This window comes from Sciurus vulgaris (genome assembly GCF_902686455.1).
Source record: "Sciurus vulgaris genome assembly, chromosome: 10".
Lineage (NCBI taxonomy): Eukaryota > Metazoa > Chordata > Mammalia > Rodentia > Sciuridae > Sciurus > Sciurus vulgaris.
In genome coordinates this window covers 112,582,535-112,597,716 of record NC_136470.1, presented here as the reverse complement: position 1 = coordinate 112,597,716, position 15,182 = coordinate 112,582,535, and the positions used below count along the sequence as shown (strand labels likewise).

At 38.3% G+C, this 15,182-nt stretch overlaps 1 protein-coding gene and 1 long non-coding RNA gene across 2 annotated transcripts in view; one reads left to right on the top strand and one right to left on the bottom strand.

Annotated features, from left to right (window-relative positions):
* Positions 1-1,027: 1,027 nt before the first annotated feature.
* LOC306670748 lies at positions 1,028-3,496 on the bottom strand. The gene is made up of 2 exons (XR_013766488.1): positions 3,381-3,496; positions 1,028-2,855 (listed from the first exon to the last, which is right to left on the bottom strand). It is a non-coding gene; the product is annotated as an uncharacterized lncRNA (long non-coding RNA).
* Positions 3,497-3,577: 81 nt separating this feature from the next.
* Positions 3,578-15,182, top strand: part of PPM1L (protein phosphatase, Mg2+/Mn2+ dependent 1L) — a 335,120-nt gene continuing 323,515 nt past the window's right edge. The window contains exon 1 of the mRNA XM_079155601.1: positions 3,578-4,244. Coding sequence (XP_079011727.1) covers positions 3,846-4,244 — 399 coding nt within the window. The 5' untranslated portion in view covers positions 3,578-3,845. The remainder of the gene's footprint in view (positions 4,245-15,182) is intronic.

Sequence of the window (15,182 nt, the reverse complement as noted above, 5' to 3'; positions counted from 1 at the left end):
TCAAATTGGTGACTGGGAAATTTAAAAGTGTGCAGAGAATTTAAATATGTATAAAAGTTCCATTTGAGATTATTTCAGGGGGTTTAAGTCACATTCATCATCCAGAGGTTCAGCTGATAATCAGATTATATTTGACTATTATAATTTTGTACAAGGTGGCAAAAACAAAAGTAGATGAGGACCTCTTGGAACAACATCATGTTTGTAATAGATTTATTGGTCTTAAAATATGATTTCAACATATTTTAGACCTTTTTTTTCATATTTTAGACCTTAAGAGATACAACGCTGAAACTTTTTTCTGAGAATAAATTATTCTTAAAAGATTTTTATGTTCTTATAAGGCTGAGTTGAGTCATTTGACACTAGAAAATGGTTATTACCTAGAAACTATTTTGTCACTATTGTGTCTTATGAAAATCTAGGTTTGCCGTTAGCTCTGTGTTTATTCCCAAGTTACTTATAATAATAAAGCATTTGTATAATATACATTTTATGGTACCTCTTTTTTCTCTGTGAAATTCAAACACTATTTCACCTTAGCAACAGATCTTTTGGCAGTTAGGTACAGACAAAGGACAGTTTATTTACACCTGACCCACAGGTATTCTCAATGTGTGAACTAAATACTCATAGGGCAGTGTTTGTCTCAAAGGCTAAAATTAGAATGGCAGAATAAAAATCCATGCATTTTTTTTTTCAGATTTCTATAACAGGGATCCAGTGAAATGTATTAGAGAAGTATAAATATTAGACTAATCATTTTGGTGAGCAATCAATGGATGTTAGAGTAGTGAATGAGTTATCAGAAGAATGGAACTTCAGTTTTCAACTTCTCTTTGCTGAATTGTGATATTAATTTAGCATCTTTGTTCCTCACTTTCCCTCATATTTATAAACAGATAAGAACTCTATCTTCCTCAGAGGATTGAGGATACAAGAGTGGAAATAAGTTGCTATATATGAAAACCTCTGTAATCTCAAGGAATATGCAAATGTGGGTTTGTCACAAGTATTTTTTTAAAAAAAATTTCTAATATATTAAAACTTACAATGAAGTTTAACAAAAAGCTTATTTAAGCATTTAAAAAATTGCCAAGTAAACTACACGAGTTTCTTAATAGGAAAATGCCTAGAGGATCTGCTTGGAAAACTATTTTATTGATTTCCACATAGATGAACTACTTAGATGTAAATGTCAAAGCATTATCTTCACAGAATCTGCAGGATGTCTAGGTTTACCAATTAATTCATCAAATCAAGCCTTGCTACTTAACCTCCAGAGAGATCAGTATAGGAACCTGTCTTCTCTACATAGTTACAGGGGAAACTGTGTGTCCTACAGTCATCCCTATAGGAATGTTGCTGAATGGGCCTTGGTGTTTTTGGTTTTACTGATACTTCACGGCCTCATCTGGCTTGTAGTGGTGGAGTCTTTAATAGCTTATCTACAAATTGCTCTTGCCATTGAGAAAGTTTCATATAATAATGCACTGAAAAGTAAATGGATAATTTACAGTAGGAAATAATGTAAACTTGTCTTCATAATAACCCTAATGTATAATCTTTTTGTTCTTAAAGAATTTAGAGTTTATTATCTGATTTGGGAACCTCTAGACTATTAAACAAAATGACCTCATTTATTTTAAATTGTTTTCTCTATCTGGTGGAAAAATATTGAAAAGTGTAAAGCAGAACAGGAAATCATATCCTAGTTTTCAAAAATAACATACTGTTAACAGTTCTTCATATTTCCTTTCTGTTTTTCTATGCATGTTTGTATTAGTGGGATCATATCCTATGCATCATTTAAATGATTAAGTTTTCTTATTTTTTGTGATGGAAATCTATGCCTTTTGTACAAACTTTGGCAGAGTTGTGGAAAATAGACAAAAATACAAAGCAGAAAATGAAAATCACATATTAATCTACTACTAGAGTTATCACTGTGAACATTTTGGTGTATTTCCTTCAAGTGCTTGAAAAATTTAATTAAGAAAAAGTAATCGGGTACCGCTTCTTGGGATCAGGCAGCTTACTCTCCAGTCCAGGGGACTGGATGAACCAGATCAGCACTCTTCTTCTTGGACAGGGGTAGCCAGAGTGGATATTTTCCTTTAAAGCTCACTTGTTACCATATTCTAAGTTGATATGTACACAGTGCTTTTCTTGTGCAGATTTTCATCTTCAAGGCCCAAATTTCAGGTTATACTTGATGGTTCCTGGAACCTGTACTTTTCTCTGCAGCCCACGTCGCCTTCTCTTGCAATGGTTGAGAGGTGGCAGGAGGCTGCTACTTTAGAGTTTCAAATCCACTTTTAAACCTGAATGGCCGTCAGAGCGCTCACTCCGTGGTATGATCAGGAGCGCTTCAGGGTCCTATTCCGAAGTTCCGAGTCTCTCTGTAGAAGGACTGTGACCAGGGAAGGCTTTGGTGGCATCCCTGCTCCGGGGACAAAGGCCATCTGAGAGGCCAGCCTTTTCTCGCCCTCCCGAGGTTATCATCAGTACGTGCTTGCATGTGACTCCAAGTCCCCCATTCTACAGATCTTAAGCGGGAGAAGGTTGCCAGGTCCCAAGGCGTTCCCTGCCTCTCGGGAGATCCTGGCAGGTCTTTGTGGCGGATTGTTTAGGCATCTGAAACGGCCGATTCCTCTCGGTCTCGCTTCGTGAGCCGGGAGAAATGCGTCCCTTCTCGCTTGCCTTATGCCAGGCGAGGCGAGGAGCGTACTATCTTGCAGTCTGCCGGAGGGGGAAACTCTCACGTGCGACTCTCTGATTCCCAAAGAATAGTACGGCTTCCACGAAACCGAACGCTCAGTCTACTAGGGGCAGTATTATATTGTTCCGGGAGCCTGCACAAAGATAGGAACGACCATCTGCAAAATTTTAGGCAATGAACGCGCTCCTTCACTTCCCCTTGGTTCGCTTGGATTGGCCGGGACTGCCCGCATTAGTCTGCCGCCACAAAGCTTCCTCAGCCTCAGACAGCTAGTTGGGGAGCACCTCAGGGTCTCAAATCCTGGGACGGGGCGGGGCGAGCACGCGAGGGCGGGGCAAGCGCGAGACTGAGTGCTAGTAGGGAGCGCGCGCGAGCGTAGCCGAGAAGAGCCGAGCCGAGCCGAGCCGTGAGGTGCCGGGGAGAGGCAGGCAGAGCCTGGCCGGCCGCCTGCGGCTTAGTGCGGATTGTGCGGTGTAGCCGGGCGCTCTGTCTACCAGCCTCTGCCCAGGCTCCTGCAAAACTTTTATTCCTTTGGGCCCCCGGGGGTATGTGAAGGCATCGGAACGTTCTGCTGTCTCCGCACCCCCCTGCAGCGGCGACCGAAGGGACCTGCATCCCTCGCCCGCCGGGCTCTCGCGCCCTGAGCCTCCTCACCTACCGATCGCTCCCCGGAGCCGCGAGGGGGCACCCCCGGAGAGACCGCGCGGGCCCAGTCGCCCAGAACTCCCGCCTGCCGCGGCGGACCCGCCCGGCGCAACTTTAACTTGATTCCTCTCGCCCAGCCCCGGCACCCGAGGCTGCCGCCGCCGCTGCCGCCGCCCCCGCCCTCGCCGCCGCTGCTGCTGCCGCGGTTTCACAAAGGGCGCAGGGAGGGGAGGTGGCGCAGGCGGCAGGCACTGGCCTCCGGGCCGCCGAGGCAGCGAGACAAAAGGGAAACTGCCTCTGCTCGCGGTACGGGTTCGGAGCAACCAGCTCCTCCGCCTCCTGCTCCGCTCCGCGCGCCTCCCCCCGCCCTCGGCTGCTGCTCCGCCTCCCTCCGGGCGGGCTGTACCCGCAGTGCTTCGGACCCAGCGAGCCTTCGGGGCGCGCGTCGCTGCTGGTGGTTGGGCTCTAGTGATAATAAATGATAGAGGATACAATGACTTTGCTGTCTCTGCTGGGTCGCATCATGCGCTACTTCTTGCTTAGACCCGAGACGCTTTTCCTGCTGTGCATCAGCTTAGCGCTGTGGAGTTACTTCTTCCACACCGACGAAGTAAAGACCATCGTCAAGTCCAGCCGGGACGCGGTGAAGATGGTGAAGGGCAAGGTGGCTGAGATTATGCAGAACGATCGACTTGGAGGGCTTGACGTGCTGGAGGCCGAGTTTTCTAAGACCTGGGAGTTCAAGAGCCATAACGTGGCGGTGTATTCCATACAGGGCCGGAGAGACCACATGGAGGACCGATTCGAAGTTCTTACCGACCTGGTCAACAAAACGCACCCGTCCATCTTTGGGATCTTCGATGGGCACGGCGGCGAGGTAGGAGTTCCCCTGGGTGTTTGTGTTTCTCTCTCTCCTCCTCGGTGTGTGTGTGTGTGTGTGTGTGTGTGTGTGTGTGTGTGTGTAAACAACAGGATATCGAGTGTGCGACGGGGTAAGGACTTGGGTGAGAGGGGCGTGGTGTTTGGACAGATGTGGCTCAGGTTGCCCCATACAGTGGGAACCTTGGAGCTGAGCGACCTGTTTAGCAGAGAGTCATTCACCACATACTTCCTGCCGTTTATTTATTTATTATTATTTTTATTTATTAAAATTTATTTTTATTTTTACACACAGCATTTTGATTCATTGTACATAAATGGGGTACAACTTTTCATTTCTGGGGTTGTACTCGTGCCGTTTTAATATGAGGTTTCCAAGGCCGTGCTAGGTTTTCAGGAAGAATTAGCGGTATTTCCAGTGAACTTTGGTCCCGGGTCTCAGTACCCCTGTTCTAGGGTTTGAGGCTTCATTACCGCAAAGTAGGAAGACAGTATCTTTGATGCACCCTTAGAGAAAGAGACAAAATCTGCAGGGTAGAGTGAGAGTCGTTGAGGATGAAGGAAGCCGTGACTCTCCCTTCGCCTTCGCTCTAGGCAAAACCCAAGTGTGGCCCTGTACTTCTTCCTAACTCCTTCAACTTTGCAAGTGCAACCGGGCCAGTTTACCAGAGCACCTGGCTGACCCAAGGTTTTTTAGCTAGATTGCCTCGTGGGACCGATATGTCCCTGGCCTATGCAGAGGTAGCCGTGCCCGCAGAGCTGGCTGTGTCCTGACCTAACCCCTGCTCCCTAGCCAGTGTAGGGGCGCAGATGTCTTCTTGCTTCTAGACTCCTTTGTTTGGAGTTTATTTGGGAGCAGGAGATGGGGACTAAAGGCCGGTTTAGGTCTAACTTTTCTGCAGTACCTGGGTTGTGCGCTGGGACTTAGTTTCCTGGTAGTGGGGCTAAGATTGGCTCCTGTCCTTGACCTGGACTTGGGCTAAGACTGGCAAATGTGGGTCCAGTGCCCTGCTCCAAAAAACATCAGGCCAATCACCCCATCTTTCTTTGGGCAGTTCATAACAAAGTTTCATTGCTTAATGCCCCTCTTTCCTTTGGCATCATACTTTCTTACTCTTCTCTTCCCTTCCTATTTTTCATTACTGTCTCCCCTCCCACCTGATTCCCCTTCTCTGCCCTCTGATTGTTGTGTGGGCTGTTGGGAACTGTAGGGAATGTCATTCTCTTTCAGGCATTCGGCTTGTTCTTTGGCCTTGATTTTGGGTAAACATTGAGAAAGCTTTTAATTGGTTATCTTATCTGCATTTTCCACTCACCATCTGCAAATCTGTCAGTTGTTCTGTGTCTACCTGCCCTGTAGAACCACTTTACCAAGAATGAAAGACAGTTGGAAAACTTATTTGATAGAACTGAAATCAGTTTTTGCAATTTTCCATTCACCTTAGTCCTTTTTATTGTCTGTCTTTCCAATGAAAGTTTCTCCCTAGTAGTAATTTTGTAGCCTTTTGTCTGATGTGGGGTTCCCATCCCCTTGACCATAGCCTAGATGAAAGATGTGAAGTTAATTGGAAAGACACACTGCATACTTGGGCAAAAACATAGCTGAATGACAAGGTTGCCAGGATAATGATGGATTTGTTTTCTTGAGTCAGAATGTCTGTATTTTCATTTTATGTGCCTAGACTCAGGAGGGGAGAAGGAAACTGTGAGTCTATCATTTGTAAATCACTTAATAAACATAATTTATTACATATATTATATTAAAATTATTGGCTAATGATAATCTGATTCTGATCTTATAAAGCACAATTTTACTTTTAATTAAAAGGTTTTGATGTAATAGTAACGTCGTAAAACTTTGGGTTATGGTAGCCTGGATGTGATATATTGGGATGTTTTCAGCCTGCATGTGTAAGTAGATTGGGTGATTACAATTTTTTTCTTCTAAATTGATTTTCTAAAACCTGAAAGTTGAAGACCCAAACTGGTTTCAGGTTGAAATTTTCCAGTACTCTCTTGTAAATATACTATCCAGAAAAAGGGCATGTAAATGCTTTTATTTAGCTAAAAGTATTTTATATTTACTTGGCTTTTTCATTAACATTTTAATATTAAATGAAAAGATGATCTTTTTTAGCCAAACTGTGATTTTCATTGTGCCTTACATTGAAATGCATGCTATTTTCAAAATAATTAATGTTATCAGTACCCTTAGAAATAATTGTTCTCTCTATAACCTCTTACCATGTGCAGCCTGTTCATTTGGCTGTGATTTAGGGTAAAATTGGGAAAGTGCTAAAAAAGGAGTTATTTAGTTGCTCTTGGGAATGTAATAATAACAGACACTATTGGATTATTTCTGTCTTGGTTTTTCTTTTTATATCATTTGAAGATAATCCCACAATAAAATTCTTGTCTTTTGTGTTTTTTAACTCTTAACATTCACCAGAGGAGGGTGCCACTGTTTGATTTTGGCATAAATGACAGTTATCTCCTTTCAGAAAAGAAGGAGCTTTTATGAGTACTGTCATACACACACACACACACACACACACACACACACACACAGTCTCTAGAGTGGTAGAAAGGATAAATGAGGAGCTTAATTTTATTTCTAATAATTCACAAAAATAAAGAAGGTAGGCCCCAACTACAGTGATGATCTAGAAGGGACCTTTGTATATCCTTCTTACTGTAAATCCATTTCATTCCAGTTTTTTTTAGATGAGATGTAGGATTGCTGGAGAAATTGTGACCTTCCAAAGACCATGTTGCTAGTTTGAGGCCTTTGGTTTATAGATCTTTATATTAAGCAACTGGACAAATTGGTTTGCATATTTACCCAGATAGATAGCACTCTGGGAATATAAGGATGATAGAGACATAGCCCCTGTCCTTAAAAAGTTTCAGTCTAATGAGAGAGACAGACCTTTATACAAAAGATTATAGCCATGGTGTGCTTAAGGTGTTATGGGAACATAGGGGAGGGACATTTAACTCAGACTGGGAAGTGGGAGGCCTAGGGAAAAACAGTGAAGTCATTATTTATTGCTTTGACTTGAGATCTGGCTTTGAATTTATGTTCTACCTTAGACTAGTAGTGTCCTTGGGCAAATTGCTTAAGCCACTTTATCTGGGAGTTTCTTCACTTAAAAATAAGGGTAATAATGCATGTAAGGTATACCCTCATCAGTTTTATTATGTCCTTCTAGAGAAGTTCTTAATGGATAGAATGGTGTGGAAGAAAGATTAGGGACTGAGACGTCAGCTGTGTTGTGGCGGTAATATCCAAGGGAAAGAGATGCTACAAATTTGGGAACCACAAATTTGGTCACTAGAAAGATGTATATAAGGCAGGGATAATTCTCTAGGTATCCCTCAAACTCTCTTTATCTCTCTGTTTTAAATTATGGTGAACTTCTGATAACTAATTCAGGATTCTATTTATATGTATATTAATAAAGCAGCATCCTGGCATCAAGTGTGAATTTTCTGATTAGTGACAAGGAGTATTCTCTATGATTAGTAAATTGGTATTCTAATTGTAACTGAACTCTTTTGAGTTGGGTTAGCATGTATTAATTTCTATTCATCTATGGATTTTTTGACAGAAATATGTCTCTGGACTTGATATTCTGAAAATTAGACTCTGGGTAGCTGTGATTTCATTTAGATGGATGAGATCTTAATGAGTCTTGTCTCCATGGTCCTACAGGCCAACTTTTTTACTTGATCCTCTTGGACACTTGAAGCATCTTAACCTCCATAGTCTAGGTGGATGGATGACTGTGTTGTATATGTATCTAAAGCTATGCATTGATTATTTTGTTGTATAATGTAAGATTAAAACAATTAAAAGTAAAAAAAGCTCAAATTGTATCAGTTGGTATAGAAAGGTTATTATTTTTAAACTTTGAAGTTCAAAATAATGTTTATCTAAGAAAATGACTATTTTTGTGCTTAATCTGTAGTTTTATCCATAGGCAATAGATTTTAAAAAAATACTATGTAGAAAAAATATCACCAATCTTTTGAGGTTGCTTTGATAATGTTCATAACTGAAACTTATGTAGGGATTGAATTGTTATGTGTTCCATATGTTTAGGGAACTAAAAGATTTTGGACACTTGAAACAACTACCATAGTCTGGTGGAAGATCATATATATCTTTTTTTAAATTTTAAGTCATATGTATCTAGACAGTTGACACATGACTTAAAAAAGTTTCACATTTCAAATCAGTATGACATTTAGGTGGAATACTTCCCAAAAGCGTAGAAGAGAAACTGCTTATGGATGGTTGCCTGAAGGATACCCATATCCAGCCTAGTTCTTCAGATCAGTGGTTCTTAACTCTTCTTGAGTCATGCTTCCTTTTGAGAATGTTATGCAACTATAGGCATAGTTCCCAGAAAAAATGGATATGCACAATTATAAAATATTTCAAAGGCAAGTGATGCAGGAGGCCTCTCTATATCAGGTTAGTCTGGATAAAATAAAGTCTGTTTCTGGTGAATCTAAACCTGTAAGGAGCCTTCCTCTCCTGCATTTGCATTTATTGCTGTAATGTTGTCTTTGAGGGTTGTTGTAAGAATGGTCTTCCAAAGCTGTCTGAAAAATCAACTGCAAATCCTTACAGTTGATTAAGACCTATATGCATTAAGGTCTTTGTTACATTATAGCATCCTCTTTATGAAGAACAATGGAGTAAAAGTATTCCAATTCTTTTGTTTTTACCTTATGGATATTGAATCATGTGACAGATTGAGTCGTCCTGTTTTTTGGCTGCTAGACGTGTTAAGAGCCAACCCCTGACCCCTAGCATGTGCAGAATTTTATAGAATACATTTATTTGATACATAAACCTTAGTTCCAGGACAGCTTTTCTTTCCTACATTCAACTTTCCTTTGTTTGTTCTCTTAGATGTCATTTTATCTTGTTGTGTCATATGTATTTTCATTGGATCCTTCTGAAATAAGATATAGTTCTGAATAAATAAAGAATGGCACAGTGAGTGATCTGCTTTTCGCACATTATAACTGAGGTTTGTAAATGTTTGATTCCACATAATGATATAGAAGAGGCCTAGAGATTTAGTGTGGGCAAATGCCTGATGGCTTAAGAGAAGATTCAGATTATTTTGGTTTAAAACGGTATATTAAAATTTCCTTTTATTTTTTTTTCCCCTCCCAATTAAATCACCTCTTGTGTTCCTGACTACTGATTTTCATGCATCTTTCAATAGGGTTGTTAAGAAATTTAGTTCAATGGAGCCAACGTTTTCTGTATAGTCTGCCATAAGTGGAAAACAGTTATCTGTGTGATGTCCAAGGATGAATCAGTGCATTCTCTGCCCTCAGGGAGCTTTCTATCTGTTTGCTGGGATGAAGTTTTTAAAAATAGCAGAGCTGCAAGATGCAGCTGTATCTAGAAGACCTACCAGGTGCATACCACCTGACGTGCAAGCCTGTCTGAGGGAGCTTGGGAGAATCTTGGATAATTTTGAGGAGGAATTGACATTTGATTGTATCCGAGCATTTCAGTAGAAAGATTGGGTGAAGGGAGGAGGGCAAGATGACATAACATGTGGAAGAAAAAGTGTGGAAATGGTTTGGAGGAAGTAAATGGGGATGCAATTGGAACATAGGCAGGTAGCCATTTGTTTAGAGCAGGCTTTCTCCAAGAGTAGTCATCTAGAAACCCATTTATTATTTTTTCCATATATGAGTACTATTTGTGTTTTTATATACTTAGTATTTTTTTTATGGATGGGCTGTTTTTGTTAAGTACATTTATTTGAAAGTAAATTTCATATCAACACTGGAGTAGATGACCTATGCAATAAAATTCTTGGTCTTCAACCTGCCAAGGAATGGTCTTCATCCTGATGGAGTGGAATGGTCTAAAGTAGTTCCTCTCCTAGTCTCTGGTTTCCTCTAGAGTCATTCTGCTCCCTCTCCTTGTTTTTTTTTTTAGCATCGGAAAAGTGGCTTTTAAAATTTAATTGCCATAATTTGAACTTGCTCCCTTTACAGTGGAGAGTACCCTCAGTGAAGCTACTCTTTTAGGAACCCTGGTTTGGAGTGTTTCTTTCTACTGTGACCTGTGATAGAGATGATTTCATTTATAACACAGCTTCATAGGGAACCCAGAGTTTCCCGATGTTCTGGCATAAATTCTACCCTGCTCTCTTTTTTATGGTGGTGGGAGTTGAACACAGGTGTGAGCCACACTCCCAGTTCCCCACACTAGTTTTTACTTATTTTTCTTTCTTTTCTTTCCTTTTTTTGGCTGGTACTGTGGTAATTGAAGCCAGGGCCTGGCATATGTTATTAAAGTGCTGTACCACTGAGCCACATCCCCAGCCCTTTTATTTTATTTTGAGACAGTGTCACTAAGTTGCCCAGGCTGACTTTAAATATGGATCCTCCTGCCTCAGCCTCCTGAGTATCTTGGATTATAGGCATATGATACCATGCCCAGTTCACTCCATTTCTAATGCAGGTAAACAAGTAGAATCATAGGACTAAACTGGAATCCTTCCTAGATTTGTTTGTTCTGTTTTTTGAAATAAGATTTTGCTAGTTGCCCAGACTGGCCTCAGCTCAAGTCATCTTCCTGCTTCATCCTCCTGCGTAGCTGGGACTATAGGCACATGCCATTGCATCTAGCTAGTTTAGTTTTAAAAAGTAGATAATTCACATTTTTTTGGTAATTGAACCATTATTGGTCACAATTGTTTATGACATACTAGCAATGACAAAATATACCAGTATGTTGGGACTCACAGTTTAGTAGCTTTGTCCAATGGGTTAGCTATATAGGTGAAGAGAATAGGAGATGCTTCTGGAACTATTGTTAGGACTGATATTGAAAACCATCTGAGGAGCTTGTGTTGTGTTCTATAAATATTGGAGAACTGGATATTTTTGAGCAAAGGATGGCATATAATCCATGATTTAGTAATCTGTTCCTGTAATCTACATAAAGGATTTGATTTAAATGAAGAAGACAAAAGTGTGAGGTGAGGGGGTCAGTTAGGAAGTCTGGGCTAAAACATTGGAAATGAAGTCCAGGGGTGTGGGCCACAGCTAAAAGGGAGCCAGAGTGTGAATGGCAGAACTGGTACATGGCAAAACAACTGTCAGGGTTCCCAGTGTGGAACTATCAACATTAAAAAGAGTGGTTGGATGGACAGAAGAGCATACTTCAGACTATAGTGAGTTTGGCTGTAAATTTGTTTCCTTTCTCCCTTGTCTCCCTTAGACATTTCTGGGTTTCATAAAATGTTCATTGACCATTTAATTTGCTAATTTGTAGTACATTATTTCTGTTATACTTTTCTAGATGGACACATTTTAAAATAATGAGAATGTATATTTTATATGGTATCTGACTTATTCAAGTGGAAAGATTTTTATTATTTTACTTTGTTACTAGGAATAATATAGGTTTTGTTATAAAGTGTAGCTTTTATTACAAAGTATAGCACAGTGTCTTTAGTGCTCTTAAATGATTTCATTATCTTGACAGTGATTTAAAATATGTATATCATTCAATCTGAGAATTAAGTGATCCCTTCATTAGGGTCTTGGTTTTGAAAAAAGTAATACTTTGAGTTAATATTGAAAGAATTTGTTTTATTCTTAATTTCTATTTTGATTTTTAGCCACTTCAGGGATATATTTTTGTGTATATATTTTAATAAAAGTTACTTTTATTAATGTAGCAAGTAAAACATTTAAAATAAGTTAATTTTAAAATAATAAAAGTAATATAACTATATGACAGATAGTATAAAAAAGAAAGAATAGTCACTCCAAGTCTTATTACCCTGACACATTCATGACTATTATTTTGGCATATTACTTGCTGATCTTTTTTAATGCACATTTTAAATAAATTATACATAGTTGTAAACAATTTTACATCTTGTTTTTTTATTTTGCATAACCCTGTAATTCTTTATATTTAATTTTAATTCTTTATATTTTTATTTCTTACATTTTTTTAGGGATGGAGTGATGTTTATTGAATAGATGGATATTTGATAAATTACTCAACTGCTTCTTGATATTCATTTAGTTTCCTCTAACTTTTTACCATTGTAATTAACACTAATAAATATTTTTGTGCTTCTAGTATGGTATGGATTATTTCTTCAGGGAAGATTGTCAGAATTGGAATTTCTGGGTCAAAGGAGAAATTAATTATTATTATTTGTAATAATAATAATAATAATGATGACTGACATTATTTGTAATCTGCTAGGCAGAATTTAAGTACATTTATATGTTATCTAATTTTAATTTTCATAAGACTTTGTAAAATCATTGTTATTACATTACTTCTATTTTGTAGATGGAAAAATTGAGGCCCAGAGATATTAAGTAATTGTCCCAAGTTCTCTTCAGCTCATAGATGGTAAAACTAAAATATAATACTAGTATTAAACTTAGAACTATTTGTCTTAGAAGTATTTGTCTCCAGAACTGGTGGTCTGAGTTTCTGATTGAAGTTTTATACATCTCATAATTTGGGCAGTAAAATGCTGATTGTGTTGTTACATGGACACTGCCTGTCTTCTAGTTTTGCTCAGTAGGACTTTGCATATCTTATATGACTGATATTCCTATGATGTGTGATGGTGTTCTTAAAAGTTCTATGCTGCAAATGTTGGCAGGTGTATCTTATAATTACCTAGCAAAGTCCTGTAATTATGAAAAGATAGGGTCAGAAGGCAGAGAAGGTAATACCTTACATTCAAACACAGTTCTGATCTATCCCTCTTTTTTCCTAGCAGAATCTCTTCCACTACAGAGAATCTCTAATGTTCTTGCCTGTTGGCTTATGAAAGGCTTGTGTAGAAATTAGAGTGGCATTAGCATAGCCAGTCACAATGATTAAAATGATTTATGTTTTATTTTACTCTGAAGTACAAAAGCTTGACTTTAGAATAAATACATACTTATGCCTATTTGTGCAGTTTCTCTTGGTACTGAAGCACTAATGGTTTGTTTTTCTTTTTGAGAACTAAAATAATTTCCTAATACATTATACGTTTGTTAGTTTATTATTATTATTTTTTGAGACAGGGTCTTACTAAGTTGTTTAGGGTCTCACTAAGTTGCTCAGGGTCTTGTTACATTGCTGAGGTTGACCTTGAACTTCTGATCCTCTTGCATCAGCATTCCTAGTTGCTGTGATTAATGATTGTTAATTTTAAACAGAAACATATCTTTTTCTCATTTGTTTGTAATACTGAGTTGGTTTGTTTAGTTTGAATAGGTGCTGGTTCTGTGTTTCCATTCCAGAAGTTTATTTAATATATTATTCTCTTAGCCAACCTTAACTTAACCTTAACTTTGATGATAGCTAGTTAAAATCTGTTTTTAATATAAATCTTCAAAGGCTAAGTTTAAACAAACAAAGGAAGCCATAATTTTCTACATAGTTAATAAAACTTAAAAACTTTTATAGCTTTGTTTTATAATTATAGGCTCTCATTTGAAAAGTACAAAGCATTTTCAGTAAATATTCATGTACATAAAAATTAGATATACTGATAAACTGATGTCCTTTCAATAAAGTTGATGAAGTCTATTCTATGAGAAAGTATGACTTAAGAAGTCAAGATATAATCTTTTTTTTTTCCCCAGTACTGGGAATTGAACTTAGGACCTCATGAATCCTAGGCAAGTGCTCCATCACTGAGCTACATCCCCAGCCCAAGGTACAATACTTCTAAAAAACAAATCTTAAAGACTTGATCACTTCATCTCTATGGAGATATTTCATCTTTTTTTTTTTTTGTTTCTTGATAATAGGGCCCATTGAATGAAAATTTAGCTGCCTCCAAATTTTCTATAATGAAAGAGGGCTATAGCAATTGAGTCTGTTATGAATAAAACTTATTTTTCCTCCAATCCTAGAAGACAAGGAAGTTCTGATTGGTCCTGGGTATGGGGCTCCTAAAGGTAAGTTTGGGGCCATTGCATACACGAGTGAAAGATGTACACTGTGTAGTAACACCAAGTAGAGAGATACCATTTTCTTGTGTATACAGAACTGTCTGCTTCCCAAGTTAAGTATCTGTGGGTCTACAATAACTTAAAAATGTTTTTAGTTTGTAGAAATACCGACAGTCTTTTTACTACACCATCCAAGAGCCCTTTTTGTTTTGCTCTTGTTTGAGCAGCTGACAGATGATCTTTGTGTCTCAGTTGCTAAATCAAAGACTAGTTTTCAGTTGTATAAGTTAACAGACCTTGTGACTTCCCTGAAGAAATGAACACTTATTTGCATTTGATTTTCAATATTAATATTCCAGACTTTTGTTATTATAAATGTGAGTGGGGGTTTAATGCCCTCAATCAATAGATCTTAATATTTAAAATTGTATTTTTAAAAGGAGAATCCATATTTAGCACTACTTTTAGACAGCAAAATGTTTTTTTAAAAAAAATTCCCTTAGTTATGAACTTGCCATTGCCCAGAAACTTTTATTTTGATAACTATATACTATTTCTAGAGCTTTCTTATATATATGTGTGTGTATATATATACATATATTTCATATATAATTATAACTGAACTATATATATGTATATATTTACGGACTGGGGATTGAACCTAGGGCCTTATACTTGCTGAGCTACATTTCCAGACCTTTTTATTTTTAACTTTAAGGCAGGAACTTGGTAAGTTTCCCTGGTTGGTCTTAACTTGTGATCCTCCTGAGTAGCTGGGATTGTAGGTACCTGGCTTTTTAATTAAATAAATTAATTTTCAGTTAAATTAGTCACTGGAATTTTCTAGCCAAATAAATCAGGGTTTTATGAAAATTGAGATTTTTTTTATTATACTGTTCAGCTTTTTTGCCCCCTAAAATAATGAAGTGAACATTCTATACCAACTGGGTTGCATAGATGTATG